This window comes from Phasianus colchicus, chromosome 32 (genome assembly GCF_987193195.1).
Source record: "Phasianus colchicus chromosome 32, bPhaCol1.hap1.1, whole genome shotgun sequence".
Taxonomy (NCBI): domain Eukaryota; kingdom Metazoa; phylum Chordata; class Aves; order Galliformes; family Phasianidae; genus Phasianus; species Phasianus colchicus.
In genome coordinates, this window is record NC_143467.1 from 1,619,703 (window position 1) to 1,639,073 (window position 19,371).

Sequence of the window (19,371 nt, forward strand, 5' to 3'; positions counted from 1 at the left end):
AACCCCTGTGACCCCATTAACCCTAATGCCCCCACTGACCCCAATGACCCCATTGCCCCAATGACCCCACTGACCCCATAACCCCATTAACCCCATTGCCCCGACTGACCCCATAACCCCTGTGACCCCACTGACCCCATGACCCCGCTGACCCCATTGCCCCCACTGACCCCATGACCCCACTGACCCCATTGCCCCCACTGACCCCATTGCCCCCACTGACCCCTGTGACCCCACTGACCCCATTGCCCCCACTGACCCCATTGCCCCCAATGACTCCATTGCCCCCACTGACCCCATGACCCCACTGACCCCATTGCCCCCATTAACGCCATTGCCCCCACTGACCCCATAACCCCATTGCCCCCATTGCCCCCAATGACCCCACTGACCCCATTGCCCCCACTGACCCCATTGACCCCACTGTCCCCATAACCCCTGTGACCCCATTAACCCTAATGACCCCACTGACCCCAATGACCCCATTGCCCCCAATGACCCCACTGACCCCATAACCCCATTAACCCCATTGCCCCGACTGACCCCATAACCCCTGTGACCCCACTGACCCCATGACCCCGCTGACCCCATTGCCCCCACTGACCCCATGACCCCGTGACCCCGTGACCCCGCAGGGCGCAGCGATGCGGACGCGGTTTCGGCGCTGCTGTTCCGCTTCCATTTGGGGTCGGCGTTTTGGGAGCGCGTGGAGCCGTGGGGCGGCCGGGCGCCGGCGGCTGCGGGGCACTCCTGCATTTGGGATCCGTGGGGCCGCAGCCTCGTCCTGCATGGGGGGGTCAGGCCCTCCTCCGCGAGGTGGGTCACGGGGGGGGGGGGGTGGGGGGCTGAGTTGTGGGGCTGGGGGGGTTTGGGGGCTGAGTTGGGGGCCTGGGGGGGTTTGGGGCTGAGTTGTGGGGCTGGATTATAGGGTTGGAGAGGAACTTGGGGGGCTGAGTTGTGGGGCTGGGGGCGTTTGGGGCTGAGTTGGGGGGCTGGGGGCCATTTGGAACTTGGGGGGCTGAGTTGTGGGGCTGGGAGCGTTTAGGGCTGAGTTGTGGGGCTGGATTATAGGGCTGGAGAGGAACTTGGGGGGCTGGATTATAGGGCTGGAGGGGGCGTTTGGGGCTGAGTTATGGGGCTGGGGGATATTTAGGGTCTGAGTTATGGGGCTGTGGGGCGTTTGGGGGCTGAGTTATGGGGCTGGATTATAGGGTTGGAGGGGGAACTTGGGGGGCTGAGTTGTGGGGCTGGGGGCCATTTGGAACTTGGGGGCTGAGTTGTGGGGCTGGGAGCGTTTAGGGCTGAGTTGGGGGGCTGGGGGGTTTTAGGGCTGAGTTGTGGGGCTGGGGGGCGTTTGGGGCTGAGTTGTGGGGCTGGGGGGCGTTTGGGACTGAGTTGTGGGGCTGGGGGGCGTTTGGGGCTGAGTTATGGGGCTGGCTTATAGGGTTGGAGAGGAACTTGGGGGGCTGAGTTGTGGGGCTGGGGGCGTTTGGGGCTGAGTTGGGGGGCTGGGGACCATTTGGAACTTGGGGGGCTGAGTTGTGGGGCTGGGAGCGTTTAGGGCTGAGTTGTGGGGCTGGGGGTGTTTGGGGTCTGAGGTATGGGGCTGGATTATAGGGTTGGAGGGGGAACTTGGGGGGCTGAGTTGTGGGGCTGGGGGATTTTGGGGCTGAGTTCTGGGGCTGGATTATAGGGTTGGAGAGGAACTTGGGGGGCTGAGTTGTGGGGCTGGGGACATTTGGGGGCTGAGTTGTGGGGCTGGGGTGTTTGGGGCTGAGTTGTGGGGCTGGATTATAGGGCTGGAGAGAAACTTGGGGGTCTGAGGTATGGGGCTGGGAGGAGATTTGGGGGCTGAGTTATGGGGCTGGCTTATAGGGTTGGTGAGGAACTTGGGGCTGAAGGGTGTTTGGGGCTGAGTTGTGGGGCTGGGGGCAATTGGGGCTGAGTTGTGGGGCTGGATTATAGGGTTGGAGGGGGAACTTGGGGGGCTGAGTTATGGGGCTGGGGGGATATTTGCGGGCTGAGTTATGGGGCTGGGGGGGTTTGGGGCTGAGTTGGGGGTCTGGGGGGTGTTTGGGGTCTGAGATATGGGGCTGGATCATAGGGTTGGAGGGGGAACTTGGGGGTCTGAGGTATGGGGCTGGATCATAGGGTTGGAGAGGAACTTGGGGCTGAAGGGTGTTTGGGGCTGAGTTGTGGGGCTGGATTATAGGGTTGGAGGGGAAACTTGGGGGGCCGAGTTATGGGGCTGGGGGCCATTTGGAACTTGGGGGCTGAGTTGTGGGGCTGGGAGCGTTTAGGGCTGAGTTGTGGGGCTGGGGCGTTTGGGGCTCAGTTGTGGGGCTGGCTTATAGGGTTGGAGAGGAACTTGGGGGGCTGAGTTGTGGGGCTGGGGGCGTTTGGGGGCTGAGTTGTGGGGCTGGGAGGAGATTTGGGGGCTGAGTTATGGGGCTGGATTATAGGGTTGGAGAGGAACTTGGGGCTGGGGGCGATTGGGGCTGAGTTGTGGGGCTGGGGGCGATTGGGGTCTGAGATATGGGGCTGGATTATAGGGCTGGAGAGGGAACTTGGGGCTGGGGGGGAACTTGGGGACTGAGTTATGGGGCTGGGGGGCGTTTGGGGGCTGAGTTATGGGGCTGGATTATAGGGCTGGAGGGGGAACTTGGGGGGCTGAGTTGTGGGGCTGGGGGCCGTTTGGAACTTGGGGGCTGAGTTGTGGGGCTGGGGGGTTTTAGGGCTGAGTTGGGGGGCTGGGGGCGTTTGGGGCTGAGTTCTGGGGCTGGATTATAGGGCTGGAGAGGAACTTGGGGGGGCTGGATTATAGGGCTGGAGGGGGCGTTTGGGGCTTAGTTATGGGGCTGGGGGTATTTGGGGCTGAGTTGTGGGGCTGGGGGCGTTTGGGGCTGAGTTGTGGGGCTGGATTATAGGGTTGGAGGGGGCGTTTGGGGCTGAGTTATGGGGCTGGGGGGTTTTGGGGCTGAGTTGTGGGGCTGGGGGGAAACTTGGGGAGCTGGGGGACTGACTGATGGGGTCTCTGTGGGTCGCTATGGGGTCTCTATGGCCTCTCTGTGCCTCTCTATGGTCTCCACGTATCCCTAAGGCCCCTCTATCGTCTCTCTATGTCCTCTCTATGGTCCCCACGTATCCCTGTGGCCGCTCTATGTCCGCTCTCTGGCCCTCCTACGCTCTCTATGGTCTCCATGTATCCCTATGGCCTCCCTATGGCCACTCTATGGTCTCTCCATGCTCTCTATGTCCTCTCTATGGCCTCCATGTATCCCTATGGTCTCTCTATGGCACTCTATGGGCACTCTATGTCCTCTCTATGGTCTCCATGTATTCTTATGGCCTCTCTATGGCCTCTCTATGCTGTCTGTGTCCTCCTTATGGCTCTCTATGTCCTCTCTATGGTCCCCACGTATCCCTGTGGCCCCTCTATGGCCCTTCTATGGCCACTCCATATCCTCTCTATGGTCCCCACGTATCCCTATGGCCGCTCTATGTCCGCTCTCTGGCCCTCCTACGCTCTCTATGGTGTCTCTATGGTCCCCACGTGACCCTGCGTGCTGTGCGCCGTGCCGCCCTTCAGGTTCAGCTCCCGCACGAACAGCACGGATCTGTACCACGTGACCCGGCGCCATTGGAGCTCCCTGCGCTTCCGGGACGGCGCTTCCGGAGCGGCGCCCCCTACCGGCTTCCACAGCGCCGAACGCATCGGCCGCTACATGGTGCTGTTCGGTACGGCCGCCCCACACGTGGGGGTCCTGCCCCATAAGTGGGGGTCTGCCCCATAGATGGGGGTCCCAGGTTCATAGATGTGGGATCCTGCCCCATAGATGGGGGTCCTGCCCCATAAGTGGGGGGCCTGCCCCATAAGTGGGGGTTCCAGGCTCGTAGATGGGGGTCCTGCCCCATAAGTGGGGGTCTGCCCCATAGATGGGGGTCCCTGTCCCACAAGTGGGGGTCCTGCCCCATAAGCAGGGGTCGTGCCCCACAAGTGGGGGTCCTGCCCCATAAGTGGGGGTCCTGCCCCATAGATGGGGGTCCCAGGCTCGTAGATGGGGGTCCTGCCCCATAAGTGGGGGTCTGCCCCATAGATGGGGGTCCCTGCCCCACAAGTGGGGGTCCTGCCCCATAGGTGGGGGTCCTGCCCCATAAGTGGGGGTCCTGCCCCATAGCTGGGGATCCTGCCCCATAGATGTGGGGCACAGAGCCATTGGGTGGGAATCTGCCCCATAGATGTGGGGATCCTGCCCCATAGATGGAGGCACAGAGCCATTGGGTGGGATCCTGCCCCATAGATGTGGGTCCCAGCCCCATAGATGGGGGTCCCTGCCCCATAGATGTGGGGCACAGAGCCGTCGGGTGGGACTCTGCCCCATAGGTGGGGGTCCCTGCCGCATAGATGTGGGATCCTGCCCCATAGATGTGGGTCCCAGCCCCCACTTTGGGCTCCCAGCCCCATAGATTGGCTCCCATCCCCCACGTTGTGCCCCCACCCCACCTCTGGGTTCCCAGCCCCCACTTTGGGGTCCCAGCCCCATAGATGTGGGTCCCAGCCCCATAGATGTGGGTCCCAGCCCCCACTTTGGGCTCCCAACCCACACATTCCATTTTGGGGTCCCAGCCCCATAGATTGGGGTCCCAGCCCCATAGATGTGGGTCCCACCCCCCACTTTGGGCTCCCAGCCCCATAGATGGGCTCCCACCCCCCACGTTGTGCCCCCACCCCACCTCTGGGTTCCCAGCCCCATAGATGTGGGTCCCAGCCCCATAGTTTGGGTCCCACCCCCCACTTTGGGCTCCCAGCCCCATAGATGTGGGTCCCACCCCCCACTTTGGGCTCCCAGCCCCATAGATTGGCTCCCAGCCCCCACTTTGTGCTCCCACCCCACCTCTGGGTTCCCAGCCCCATAGATTGGAGTCCCAGCCCCATAGATGTGGATCCCATCCCCCACTCTGGGCTCCCAGCCCCCACTTTGGGGTCCCAGCCCCATAGATGTGGGTCCCAGCCCCATAGATTGGGCTCCCAGCCCCATAGATGTGGGTCCCAGCCCCATAATTTGGATCCCACCCCCCACGTTGTGCCCCCACCCCACCTCTGGGTTCCCAGCCCCCACTTTGGGGTCCCAGCCCCATAGATGTGGGTCCCAGCCCCATAGATGTGGGTCCCACCCCCCACTTTGGGCTCCCACCCCCCACTCTGGGCTCTCAGCCCCATAGATGTGGGTCCCAGCCCCCACTTTGTGCTCCCACACCCCACTCTGGGCTCCCAGCCCCATAGATGTGGGTCCCACCCCCCACTCTGGGCTCCCAGCCCCATAGATTGGCTCCCACCCCCCATGTTGTGCCCCCACCCCACCTCTGGGTTCCCAGCCCCATAGATGTGGGTCCCAGCCCCATAGTTTGGGTCCCACCCCCCACTTTGGGCTCCCAACCCACACGTTCCATTTTGGGGTCCCAGCCCCATAGATTGGGGTCCCAGCCCCATAGATGTGGGTCCCACCCCCCACTTTGGGCTCCCAGCCCCATAGATTGGCTCCCAGCCCCCACTCTGGGCTCCCAGCCCCATAGATGTGGGTCCCATCCCCCACTCTGGGCTCCCAGCCCCCACTTTGGGGTCCCAGCCCCATAGATGTGGGTCCCAGCCCCATAGATTGGGCTCCCAGCCCCATAGATGTGGGTCCCACCCTCCACTTTGGGGTCCCTTCCCCCCCCCCACTTTGGGGTCCCAGCCCCATAGATGTGGGTCCCACCCCCCACTTTGGGGTCCCAGCCCCATAGATTGGCTCCCAGCCCCATAGATGTGGGTCCCACCCCCCACGTTGTGCCCCCACCCCACCTCTGGGCTCCCAGCCCCATAGATTGGGGTCCCAGCCCCATAGATGTGGGTCCCAGCCCGCACTTTGGGCTCCCACCCCCCACTCTGGGCTCCCAGCCCCATAGTTTGGATCCCATCCCCCATTTTGGCCTCCCAGCCCCATAGATTGGCTCCCACCCCCCATGTTGTGCCCCCACCCCACCTCTGGGTTCCCAGCCCCATAGATGTGGGTCCCAGCCCCATAGTTTGGGTCCCACCCCCCACTTTGGGCTCCCAACCCACACGTTCCATTTTGGGGTCCCAGCCCCATAGATTGGGGTCCCAGCCCCATAGATGTGGGTCCCACCCCCCACTTTGGGCTCCCAGCCCCATAGATTGGCTCCCAGCCCCCACTCTGGGCTCCCAGCCCCATAGATTGGCTCCCAGCCCCCACTTTGGGCTCCCACCCCCCACTCTGGGCTCTCAGCCCCATAGTTTGGATCCCATCCCCCATTTTGGCCTCCCAGCCCCATAGATTGGGTCCCACCCCCCACGTTGTGCCCCCACCCCACCTCTGGGTTCCCAGCCCCATAGATGTGGGTCCCAGCCCCATAATTTGGATCCCACCCCCATTTTGTGCCCCCACCCCACCTCTGGGTTCCCAGCCCCCACTTTGGGGTCCCAGCCCCATAGATGTGGGTCCCAGCCCCCACTTTGGGCTCCCACCCCACCTCTGGGTTCCCATCCCCCATTTTGGGCTCCCAGCCCCATAGATTGGGTCCCACCCCCCACTTTGTGCTCCCACCCCCCACTCTGGGCTCCCACCCCCCACTCTGGGCTCCCAGCCCCATAGATGTGGGTCCCACCCCCCACTCTGGGCTCCCAGCCCCATAGATGTGGGTCCCACCCCCCACTTTGGGCTCCCAGCCCCATAGATGTGGGTCCCACCCCCCACTTTGTGCTCCCACCCCCCACTCTGGGCTCCCAGCCCCATAGATGTGGGTCCCACCCCCCACTTTGTGCCCCCGCCCCACACGTTCCCACCCCACCCCACACTTGTGGGGCGCAGGGGGCAGCGTCCACCAGCACTACCAGCAGGAGCGGTGCTACGGGGACGGGATTTTCTTCTACCACCTGGGCTGCCACCAGTGGGTGCCCGGCCCCACGCTGACACCCGGAGCTGGTGAGCCCCACAAGTGGGGGGGGGATCTGTGGGGGGGGGGGGTGACCCATAGATCGGGGTCTTGGGGGGGGGGGTGTGACCCATAGATTGGGTGGGGGGTGACCCATGGATGTGGGGTGACCCATAGGTGTGGGGTGACCCATAGATCGGGGTCTTGGGGGTGAGGGTGACCCATAGATTGGTTTTGGGGGGTGGGTGACCCATAGATGTGGGGTGACTCATAGATTGGGGTCTTGGGGGTGAGGGTGACCCATAGATTGGTTTTGGGGCTGGGTGACCCATAGATGTGGGGTGACCCATAGATTGGGGTCTGGGGGGGTGGGGATGTGGGGTGACCCATAGATTGGGGTCTGGGGGGTGAGGGTGACCCATAGGTGTGGGGTGACCCATGGATGTGGGGTGACCCATAGATCAGGGTCTTTGGGGGGATGGGGTGACCCATAGATTAGGTGTGGGGTGACCCATAGATGTGGGGTGACCCATAGATTGGGGTCTGGGGGGTGAGGGTGACCCATAGGGTGTGGGGTGACCCATAGATTGGGATCTGGGGGGGGGTGACCCATAGATGTGGGGTGACCCATAGATTGGGTGGGGGGTGACCCATGGCTGTGGGGTGACCCATAGATTGGGATCTGCGGGGGGTGACCCATGGATGTGGGGTGACCCATAGATTGGAATCTGGGGGGGAAGGGTGACCCATAGGTGTGGGGTGACCCATAGGTGTGGGGTGACCCATAGATCAGGGTCTTGGGGGGGGTGGGGTGACCCATAGATGTGGGGTGACCCATAGATTGGGGTCTTGGGGGGGGGGGGCGGGTGACCGATGGATGTGAGGTGACCCATAGATTGGGTGGGGGGTGACCCATGGATGTGGGGTGACCCATAGATCGGGGTCTTGGGGGGGGGGGGGTGTGACCCATAGATTGGGGGGGGGGGTGACCCATGGATGTGGGGTGACCCATAGATTGGGATCTGGGGGGGTGGGGTGACCCATAGGTGTGGGGTGACCCATAGATGTGGGGTGACCCATAGATCGGGGTCTGGGGGGTGAGGGTGACCCATAGGTGTGGGGTGACCCATGGATGTGGGGTGACCCATAGATTGGGGTCTTGGGGCGGTGGGGTGACCCATAGATGTGGGGTGACCCATAGTTTGGGATCTGCGGGGGGTGACCCATAGATCGGGGTCTTGGGGGGGGGGGGTGTGACCCATAGATTGGGTGGGGGGTGACCCATAGATGTGGGGTGACCCATAGATTGGGGTCTGGGGGGTGAGGGTGACCCATAGATGTGGGGTGACCCATAGATTGGGTGGGGGGTGACCCATAGATTGGAGTCTGGGGGGGGGTGACCGATAGATGTGGGGTGACCCATAGATTGGGTTGAGGGGGGACCCATAGGGTGTGGGGTGACCCATAGGTGTGGGGTGACCCATAGATTGGGTGGGGGCTGAGCCTTAGGGGTGGGGTGACCCATAGATTGGTTTCGGGGGGGGGGTGACCCATAGATGTGTGGGGTGACCCATAGATTGGGGTCTTGGGGGGGGTGGGGTGACCCATAGGGTGTGGGGTGACCCATAGATGTGGGGTGACCCATAGATTGGGTTGAGGGGGGACCCATAGATGTGTGGGGTGACCCATAGATTGGTTTTGGTGGGGGGTGACCCATAGATTGGGGTCTGGGGCGACCCATAGATGTGTGGGGTGCCCCATAGATTTGGGCCAACTGGGGGCCATTTTTGCCCCATTTCCCCCAAATTTGGGGCTGATTTCCCCCATTTTTGCCCCATTTCCCCCCATTTTTGCCCCATTTCCCCCATTTTTGCCCCATTTCCCCAAAATTTGGGGCTGATTTCCCCCATTTTTTCCCCATTTCCCCCCATTTGTTCCCAATTTCCCCCGATTTGGGTCCATTTGGGGCTGAATTCTCCCCATTTTTCCCCCATTTTCCCCATTTTTGCCCCATTTCCCCCCATTTCTTCCCAATTTCCCCCAAATTGGGGCTGAATTCTCCCCATTTTTCCCCCACTTCCCCCATTTTTTCCCCATTTCCCCCATTTTTTCCCCATTTCCCCCATTTTTCCCCCACTTCCCCCATTTTTTCCCCATTTCCCCCATTTTTCCCCCACTTCCCCCATTTTTGCCCCATTTCCCCCATTTTTGCCCCATTTCCCCCACCTTGGGGCCGATTTCCCCCATTTTGGGCTCATTTCCCCCAAATTGGGGCTGATTTCCACCCATTTCTCCCCATTTCCCCCAATTTCGGGCTGATTTCCCCCCATTTCCCCCCATTTCCCCCAATTTGGGGCTGATTTCCCCCCCATTTCCCCCCCATTTCCCCCAATTTGGGGCTGATTTCCCCCCATTTCCCCCCCATTTCCCCCAAATTGGGGCTGATTTCCACCCATTTCTCCCCATTTCCCCCAATTTGGGGCTGATTTCCCCCCATTTCCCCCCATTTCCCCCCATTTGGGGCTGATTTCCCCCCCATTTCCCCCCCATTTCCCCCAATTTCGGGCTGATTTCCCCCCATTTCTCCCCATTTTTGCCCCATTTTTGCCACATTTCCCCCAATTTGGGGCTGATTCCCCCCCATTTCTCCCAATTTGGGGCTGATTTCCCCCCATTTCCCCCCCATTTCCCCCCATTTGGGGCTGATTTCCCCCCCATTTCCCCCTCTCTTCCCCCCATTTCCCCCCCATTTCCCCCAATTTCGGGCTGATTTCCCCCCCATTTCTCCCCATTTTTGCCCCATTTCCCCCCCATTTCCCCCAATTTGGGGCTGATTTCCCCCCATTTCCCCCCCATTTCCCCCCTATTTCCCCCATTTCCCCCCCATTTCCCCCAATTTGGAGCTGATTTCCCCCCATTTCCCCCCATTTGGGGCTGATTTCCCCCCCATTTCCCCCTCTCTTCCCCCCATTTCCCCCCCATTTCCCCCAATTTCGGGCTGATTTCCCCCCCATTTCTCCCCATTTTTGCCCCATTTCCCCCCCATTTCCCCCAATTTGGGGCTGATTTCCCCCCATTTCCCCCCCATTTCCCCCCTATTTCCCCCATTTCCCCCCCATTTCCCCCAATTTGGGGCTGATTTCCCCCCATTTCCCCCCATTTGGGGCTGATTTCCCCCCCATTTCCCCCTCTCTTCCCCCCATTTCCCCCCCATTTCCCCCAATTTCGGGCTGATTTCCCCCCATTTCTCCCAATTTTTGCCCCATTTCCCCCCCATTTCCCCCAATTTCGGGCTGATTTCCCCCCATTTCCCCCCCATTTCCCCCCATTTCCCCCAATTTGGGGCTGATTTCCCCCCATTTCCCCCCCATTTCCCCCAATTTGGGGCTGATTTCCCCCCCATTTCCCCCAATTTCGGGCTGATTTCCCCCCATTTCCCCCCCATTTCCCCCCATTTCCCCCAATTTGGGGCTGATTTCCCCCCCATTTCCCCCAATTTCGGGCTGATTCCCCCCCATTTCCCCCAATTTGGGGCTGATTTCCCCCCATTTCCCCCAATTTGGGGCTGATTTCCCCCCATTTCCCCCCCCATTTCCCCCAATTTCGGGCTGATTCCCCCCCATTTCCCCCAATTTGGGGCTGATTTCCCCCCATTTCCCCCAATTTGGGGCTGATTTCCCCCCATTTCCCCCTCTCTTCCCCCCCCCATAGATTTCCCCCCCCCCCCAGGTGGGGGTCGTGTTGCCCACGTGTCGGCGGTGCTGGGGGGCCGCCTGCTGCTGGTGGTGGGGGGCTTCAGCGGCGTGGCCAGGGGGGATCTCATAGCCTTCAAGGTGCCCGGCTCCGTGCTGGAGGACGTCCCACAGGGGGTGAGTGATGGGGGGGGGGTCCCACACCCACATTTGGGGGTCCTGGAGGGGTCCCGGGGGTCCCAGGCACAAATTTGGGGGGTTATGGGGGGTCCTGGGGGGGTCCTGGGGGGCTCACACCCACATTTGGGGGGACACGGGGGGTCCTGGTGGTCCCTATTTTCATCTATGCGGGGTCCTGGGGGGGTCCTGGGGGTCCCAGGCACAAATTTAGGGGGTTATGGGGGGTCCTGGGGGGGTCCTGGGGGGCTCACACCCACATTTGGGGGGACATGGGGGGTCCTGGTGGTCCCTATTTTCATCTATGCGGGGTCCTGGGGGGGTTCCTGGGGGTCCCAGGCACAAATTTGGGGGAGCTATGGGGGGTCCTGGGGGGTGCTGGGGGTCCCACACCCACATTTGGGGGTCCTGGAGGGGTCCTGGGGGTACCTGGCACAAATTTGGGGGGCTATGGGGGGTCCCGGGGGTCCCAGGCACAAATTTGGGGGGCTATGGGGGGTCCTGGGGGTCCCACACCCACATTTGGGGGGACATAGGAGGTCCTGGGGGGGTCTCACACCCACATTTGGGGGTCCTGAAGGGGTCCCGGGGGTCCCTGGCACAAATCTGGGGGGTTATGGGGGGTCCTGGGGGGGGTCTCACACCCACATCTGGGGGTCCTGGAGGGGTCCTGCGGGTCCCAGGCACAAATTTGGGGGGCTATGGGGGGTCCTGGGGGGTCCCACACCCACATTTGGGGGGAGATGGGAGGTCCTGGGGGTCCCTATTTCCATCTGTGGGGGGTCCTGGGGGGGTCCTGGGGGTCCCACACCCACATTTGGGGGTCCTGGAGGGGTCCCGGGGGTCCCAGGCACAAATTTGGGGGGCTATGGGGGGTCCTGGGGGTCCCAGGCACAAATTTGGGAGGTTATGGGGGGTCTTGGGGGTCCCACACCCACATTTGGGGGGACATAGGAGGTCCTGGGGGGGTCTCACACCCACATTTGGGGGTCCTGGAGGGGTCCTGGGGGGTCCCTGGCACAAACTGGGGGGCTATGGGGGGTCCTGGAGGGTCCCACACCCACATTTGGGGGGACATGTGAGGTCCTGGGGGTCCCTACTTCCATCTATGGGGGGTCCTGGGGGGGTCCTGGGGGTCCCAGGCACAAATATGGGGGGCTATGGGGGTCCTGGGGGGGGTCCCAGGCACAAATCTGGGGGGCTATGGGGGGTCCTGGGGATCCCACACCCACATTTGGGGGTCCTGAAAGGGTCCCGGGGGTCCCAGGCACAAACTGGGGGTCTATGGGGGGTCCTGGGGGTCCTACACCCACATTTGGGGGGACATGAGAGGGCCTGGGGGTCCCAGGCACAAATTTAGGGGGCTATGGGGGGTCCTGGAGGGGTCCTGGGGGTCCCAGGCACAAATTTGGGAGGTTATGGGGGGTCCTGGGGGGGTCCTGGGGGTCCCACACCCACATTTGGGGGTCCTGAAGGGGTCCCGGGGGTCCCTGGCACAAATTTGGGGGGTTATGGGGGGTCCTGGGGGGTGCCGGGGGTCCCAGGCACAAATTTGGGGAGCTATGGGGGGTCTTGGGGGTCCCACACCCACATTTGGGGGTCCTGAAGGGGTCCCAGGGGTACCAGGCACAAATTTGGGGGGCTATGGGGGGTCCTGGGGGTGCTGGGGGTCCCACACCCACATTTGGGGGGACATGAGAGGTCCTGGGGGTCCCTACTTCCATCTTTGAGGGGTCCTGGGGGGCTCTTGGGGGTCCCAAACCCACATTTGGGGGTCCTGGAGGGGTCCCGGGGGTCCCAGGCACAAATCTGGGGGGTATGGGGGTCCTGGGGGGCTCTTGGGGGTCCCACACCCACATTTGGGGATCCTGGAGGGGTCCCGGGGGTCTCAGGCACAAATTTGGGGGAGCTATGGGGGGTCCTGCAGGTCCCAGGCACAAATTTGGGGGGCTATGGGGGGTCTTGGGGGTCCCACACCCACATTTGGGGGGAGATGGGAGGTCCTGGGGGTCCCTACTTCCATCTGTGGGGGGTCCTGTGGGGGTCCTGGGGGTCCCACACCCGCATTTGGGGTCACATGGGGGGTCCTGGGGGTCCCTTTTCCCATCTATGGGGGTCTTGGGGGGTCCTGGGGGTCCCTAATCCCATATTGGGGGCACATGGGGGGTCCTGGGGGTCCGCACCCCACATCTGGGGGTCCTGAAGGGGTCCCGGGGGTCCCAGGCACAAATGTGGGGGATCTATGGGGGGTCCCAGCCCCACGTTTGGGGTCTGTAGGGTACCTACGGGGTCTGTGGGGTGGCGGCCCTACAGATGCCCCCCCTGCACCCCCCAGCACCCCGACCCCTGCTCGGCGCACCCCCAGCGCAGCCCCTGCTCCGCCGACCCGCAGTGCTCCTGGTGCCAGGGGGGGTGCAGGCGGCCCCCCCCGGGAGGAGGGGTGAGATGGGGGGCGGCGGGGGGCTGGGGGGGGTGGCTGTGGGGTGGGGGGGGGGTATGGGGTGGCTGTGGGGTGAGGGGGGCTATGGGGTGGCTGTGGGGTGGGGGGCGGTGATGGGGTGGCTGTGGGGTGAGGGGGGCTATGCGGTGGCTGTGGGGTGGGGGGGGGCTATGGGGTGGCTATGCGGTGGCTGTGGGGTGGGGGGGGGCTATGGGGTGGTTATGGGGTGGGGGGCGTGGCTATGGGGTGGTTATGGGGTGGGGGGGGATGCTTATGGGGTGGCTGTGGGGTGGGGGGGGTGGCTGTGGGGTGGCTGTGGGGTGAGGGGGGCTATGGGGTGGGGGGGGGATACCCGTGGGGTGGCTGTGGGGTGGGGGATGGCTATGGGGTGGCTATGGGTGGGGGGGATGCTTATGGGGTGGCTGTGGGGTGGGGGCAGATGGCTATGGGGTGGCTGTGGGGTGAGGGGGGCTATGGGGTGGCTGTGGGGTGGGCAGCGTGGCTATGGGGTGGGGGGGATGCTTATGGGGTGGCTGTGGGGTGGGGGTGGTGGCTATGGGGTGGCTATGGGGTGGGGGGGGGTGGCTGTGGGGTGGCTGTGGGGTGGGGGCGGATGGCTATGGGGTGGCTGTGGGGTGGGGGATGTGGCTATGGGGTGGCTATGTGGTGGGGGGGTGGCCGTGGGGTGGGGGGCAGCTATGGGGTGGCTGTGGGGTGGGGAGCGTGGCTATGGGGTGGCTATGGGGTGGCTATGGGGTGGGGGGTTGGCTATGGGGTCGCTGTGGGGTGGGGGGCGTGGCTATGGGGTGGCTATGGGGTGGGGGGCGTGGCTGTGGGGTGGCTGTGGGGTGAGGGGGGCTATGGGGTGGGGGGGGGATACCCGTGGGGTGGCTGTGGGGTGGGGGGCGTGGCTGTGGGGTGGCTATGGGGTGGCTATGGGGTGTGGGGGGTGGCTGTGGGGTGGGGGGGTTGGCTGTGGGGTTGGGAGCGTGGCTATGGGGTGAGGGGGGCTGTGGGGTGGGGGGCGGCTATGGGGTGGCTATGGGGTGGGGGGGGTGGCTGTGGGGTGGCTGTGGGGTGAGGAGGGCGATGGGGTGGCTGTGGGGTGGCTATGGGGTGTGGGGGGCTATGGGGTGGGGGGGGATACCTGTGGGGTGGCTATGGGGTGGGGGGGGGGCTATGGGGTGGCTGTGGGGCATGGGGGGTGGATATGGGGTGGGGGGGGTGGCTGTGGGGTGGCTGTGGGGTGAGGGGGGCTATGGGGTGGCTGTGGGGTGGGGGGGGCTATGGGGTGGCTATGGGGTGGCTGTGGGGCACGTTTATGGGTCCCACTCCCCCTTTATGTGCCCCCCCACACCTATGGTCCCCCCCTCCAATTACAGCCCCCCCCACCTATGGGTCCCCCCCCTCACCTACGGACCCCCCCCATTTCCTCCCCCCCCCCACTTATGGGTCCCCCACCCCCCCACCCTTGACCCCCCCCCCAATTACAGCGCCCCCCCCACCTATGGAGCCCCTCCCGTTTGCCCCCCCCCCTACTTATGGGTCCCCCCCCCACCTGTGTCGTCCCCCCCCCACCTATGACCCCCCCCCCATTTCCCCCCCCTCCCCCCACCTATGGGTCCCCCCCCCACCTATGGACCCCCCCCCCCATTTAACCCCCCCCACTTATGGGTCCCCCCTCCACTTATGTCCCCCCCCCCCCACCTATGGGTCTCCCACCCCCCCATTTGCCCCCCCCCCACCTATGAACCCCCTCCCCATTCCCCCCCCCCACCTATGTGTCCCCCCCCACCTATGGACCCCCCCCCCATTTAACCCCCCCCACTTATGGGTCCCCCCCCCACCTATAGGTGTCCCCCCCCCCCATATCCCCCCCCATATCCCCCCCCTATTGGACCCCCCTCTCCCCACTTATGCCCCCCCCCCACCTATGAACCCCCCCCCATTTCCCACCCCCTCCCCACTTATGGGTCCCCCACCCCCCCATTTGCCCCCCCCCACCTATGTCCCCCCCACCTATGACCCCCCCCCCATTCCCCCCTCCCCCCCACCTATGGGTCCCCCCCCCCACGTATGAACCCCATCCCACCACCTATGGCCCCCCCCCCATTTCCCCCCCCCCCCCCACTTATGGGTCCCCCCTCCACTTATGTCCCCCCCCCCACCTATGTGTCCCCCAACCCCCCATTTGCCCCCCCCCCCACCTATGAACCCCCCCCATTTCCCCCCTCCCCCCCACCTATGAACCCCCCCCCCCCATTTCCCCCCCCCCACCTATGTTTCCCCCTCCCACCTATGGCCCCCCCCCCACCTATGGACCCCCCCCCCCCATTCCCCCCCCCCTCCCCACTTATGGGTCCCCCACCCCCCCATTTGCCCCCCCCCACCTATGACCCCCCCCACCTATGGACCCCCCCCCATTTAACCCCCCCCACTTATGGGTCCCCCCTCCACTTACGTCCCCCCTCCCCACCTATGAACCCCCCCCATTCCCCCCCCCCTCCCCACTTATGGGTCCCCCACCCCCCCATTTGCCCCCCCCCACCTATGACCCCCCCCAACCTATGGAGCCCCTCCCCTTTGCCCCCCCCCCCCCCACCTATGGGTGTCCTCCCCCCCCCCCCCCCCCGTGGACCCCCCCCCCAATTAACCCCCCCCCCCCCCGCAGTGCCCGCCGCCGCGCTGCGCGGCGCTGCCCCGCCTGCTGTCCGACTGCTCGTCCTGCCTCGTGTTCAGCGCCCCGCGCGGCCGCCGAGGCGCCTTCGGTTGGTGCGTGCAGAACGACACCTGCCTGCCATTGGACGGTGAGAGCGGAAGGGGCGGGGCTACGGCCGGATACTGCGCGGGGTTAGCCCGGGAAATGCACGGGGCGATTTAAAAAAAAATGGGCGGGGCGACGGCGGGGTGGGGGCGGGGTTAATGCAGGTAAGGGGGCGGGGCGACGCTCGGGCGTGGGCGGGATTAGTACAGGAAATGGGCGGGGCTATTCAAAAATGGGCGGGGCTACGGCGGGTGTGGGCGGGGTTAGAACGGGGAATGGGCGGGGCTATTCAAAAAATGGGCGGGGCGACGGCGGACTGTGGGCGGGGTTATTGCGGAAAGGGGGCGGGGCTACGCCCGGGTGTGGGTGGAGTTAGGATGGGAAATGGGCGGGGTTATGTTGAAAGGGGGCGGGGCGACAGCGCGGGAAATGGGCGGGGTTATTCTATTCCAGGAAAGGGGCGGGGTTAATGCAGGAAATGGGTGGGGCTGTTCTAGGAATAGGGGCGGGGTTATGGTGTGAGGGGGCGGGGCTACAGTCAGATGTGGGCGGAGTTATTCCAAGGAAGGGGCGGGGTTACGGTGTGAGGGGTTGGGGCTACGGCGTCATGTGGGCGGGGTTACTCCAAGAAAGGGGCGGGGCTACGGTCCGAAGGGGGGGGGTTAATGCTGGTAAAGGGGCGGGGTTATGGCCAGAAGGAGGCGGGGCTAAATGAAGAAAGGGGCGGAGTTAGAGCCGGAAGTTGAGCGGGGTTGGCCCACAAATGGGGTCGTGTCCCGGCCGGAAGTAGGCGTCGAGGAAAAGGACGGGGTTATGGTGGAGGGGGGAGGGGAGGACGCCCCCCCCAGAGGTGTCCTAGTGCCACATGGGCCACACTGGGGGCACCCATGGGTGGTGGGGAGGAACCCATCTCCCCATATCACCCCAATCACCCCATATCACTCCCTATCACCCTGTATGACCCCATATCACCCCATAACCCTCCATAACTCCCCTCTCTCTCCCCCCCAGAGGCGTCCCGGTGCCACATGGGCCGGGTGGGGGGCACCCATGGGTGGTGGGGGGAACCCATCACCCCATATCAACCCATATCACCCCATATCCCCCCTATCACCCACATCACCCCATATCACCCCCTATGACCCCATACCAGCCCCATATCACCAAATAACCCCCCCATTGCCCCCCTTTCTCCCTCCCCCCAGAGGCGTCCCGGTGCCACATGGGCTGGGTGGGGGGGCACCTATGGGTGGTGGGGGGGAACCCATCCCTCCATATCACCCCCTATCACCCCTGTCACCCCATATCCCCCCCTATCACCCTGTATGACCCCATACCACCCCCACACCACCCCATAACCCCCCCATAACTCCCCTCTCTCTCCCTCCCAGAGGCGTCCCGGTGCCACAGGGGCCGGGTGGGGGGCACCCATGGGTGGTGGGTGGGAACCCATCCCCCCATATCACCCCAATCACCCTGTATGACCCCATACCACCCCCATACCACCCCATAACCCCCCCATAACTTCCCTCTCTCTCCCCTCCAGAGGCGTCCCGGTGCCACATGGGCCGGATGGGGGGCACCCATGGGTGGTGGGGTGGAACCCATCTCCCCATATCCCCCCATACCACCCCCATATCACCCCCTATCACCCTGTATGACCCCATACCACCCCCATATCATCCCATAACCCCCCATTACCCCCCTTTCTCCCCTCCAGAGGCGTCCCAGTGCCACATGGGCCGGGTGGGGGGCACCCATGGGTGGTGGGTGGGAACCCATCCCTCCATATCACCCCAATCACCCTGTATGACCCCATACCAGCCCCATATCACCCCATAACCCCCCATTACCCCCCTTTCTCCCCTCCAGAGGCGTCCCGGTGCCACATGGGCCGGGTGGGGGGCACCCATGGGTGGTGGGGCCCGCAGGCGCAGCTGCTGACGTCGCTGGAGCAGTGCAAGGAGCAGGACATCCCGCCAGGGCTGCACCTCCTCACCTTCCTCACACCCCGCAACGACTCCCAGCCCGACAAGGTGGGCGGGGCTACGGGGAGGGGGCGGGGCCTGGGAGAAGGGGGCGGGGCTACTGGTAGTGGGTGAGGGGTAAAGGGAGGGGCGGGGCTTGAGAGAAGGGGCGGGGCAGAGGGGGAGGTGCCAAATGGAAGGGCTGGGATTTTAAAAGGGGCGGGGCTTGAAGAGAGGGGCGGGGCCTGAGAGGTGGGGCGGGGCTATGGAAAAGGGGCGGGGCTAAGGGAGACGGGCATTCTCTAATGGTGGAGCTGGGATTGAAAAGGGGGCGGGGCTTGAAGGGAGGGGCGGGGTTATAGAAAATGGGCGGGGTCAATGGAAACGGGCATTCCATTCCCAAATGGAGGAGCTGGGATAGAAAAGGGGGCGTGGCTAAAGAAAAGTGGGCGTGGTCTGAAGAGGGGCGGAGTCAATGGGGGAGCTGACACAATGGGCTGCGATAAAGAAAGTGGGCGTGGCCAGGAGAGGGGGGCGGGGCCGGAAGGGAGAAGGCGGGGCCAAAAGGTAATTGAGGGGTCTGAAGGGAGGGGCGGGGTTAAAGGAAAGCGGCGGGGTCTGCATAAAGGGGCGGGGCTTGAGAGAAGGGGGCGGGGTCATGGGAAAGGGGCGTGGCCAATTAGGGCTAGGACTAAAAGGGGGCGTGGCTTGATAGAAGGGGCGGGGCTTGAGAGAAGGGGGCGGGGCCAATCGGGCTACTGAAGTGGAAGGGCTGGGAAAAGGAAAGGGGCGGGGTTTGAAGGGAGGGGCGGGGCCTGAGATAAGGGGCGGGGCAAATAAAATGGGCGGGGCTAAGGGAAGTGGGCGGGGCCTGTGGAGGGGGGCGTGGCCTGAATGCTAGTCCGTAGAGGAGTGGGTGGGGCTAAAATGGGCGGGTTCCGAAGAAAGGGGAGGAGCCTGACAAAAGGGGCGGGGCTTGAAGGGTGTAGGCGGGGCTTAAGGAAGAGGGCGTGGCCAAGGGGGCAGAAGAAAAAACAGAGCCTGATTGGAGGGGGCGTGGCCTACGGAGGGGGCTGGGATTAAACGGGGAAGGGGCGTGGCCTGAAGGAAGAGGGCGGGGCTGAGAAGGTGGAGGGGAGGGGCTAACGGCAAGGGGGCGGGGCCTAATGAATTGGGTGGGGGTCCAACATTGGGGAAGCCATAAATGGGGGGAGGGGTCCAATGTGGGTGTCAACATATGGGTGGGGGGTCCCAACTTTGGGGTCCCCATAGAGGGGGAGGGTCCCAGTGTTGGGGTCCCAAAAGATGGGGGGGTCCCAATATTGGGGTCCCTAAAGGGGGGGGTCTCAATGTTTGGGGTCAATATATGGGGGGGTCCCAATATTGGGGTCCCATATG

At 64.0% G+C, this 19,371-nt stretch overlaps 1 protein-coding gene across 3 annotated transcripts in view; it reads left to right on the forward strand.

Moving 5' to 3' along the window:
• The window catches only part of MEGF8 (multiple EGF like domains 8), a 56,184-nt gene that overhangs the window by 22,341 nt on the left and 14,472 nt on the right, over positions 1 to 19,371 (forward strand). For all 3 annotated transcript variants that reach the window (XM_090128158.1, XM_090128159.1, XM_090128160.1), the window contains exons 8-14: positions 636 to 816; positions 3,590 to 3,738; positions 6,870 to 6,983; positions 10,645 to 10,802; positions 13,138 to 13,242; positions 15,914 to 16,049; positions 17,879 to 18,042. In XM_090128158.1, coding sequence (XP_089984284.1) covers positions 636 to 816; positions 3,590 to 3,738; positions 6,870 to 6,983; positions 10,645 to 10,802; positions 13,138 to 13,242; positions 15,914 to 16,049; positions 17,879 to 18,042 — 1,007 coding nt within the window. The remainder of the gene's footprint in view (positions 1 to 635; positions 817 to 3,589; positions 3,739 to 6,869; positions 6,984 to 10,644; positions 10,803 to 13,137; positions 13,243 to 15,913; positions 16,050 to 17,878; positions 18,043 to 19,371) is intronic.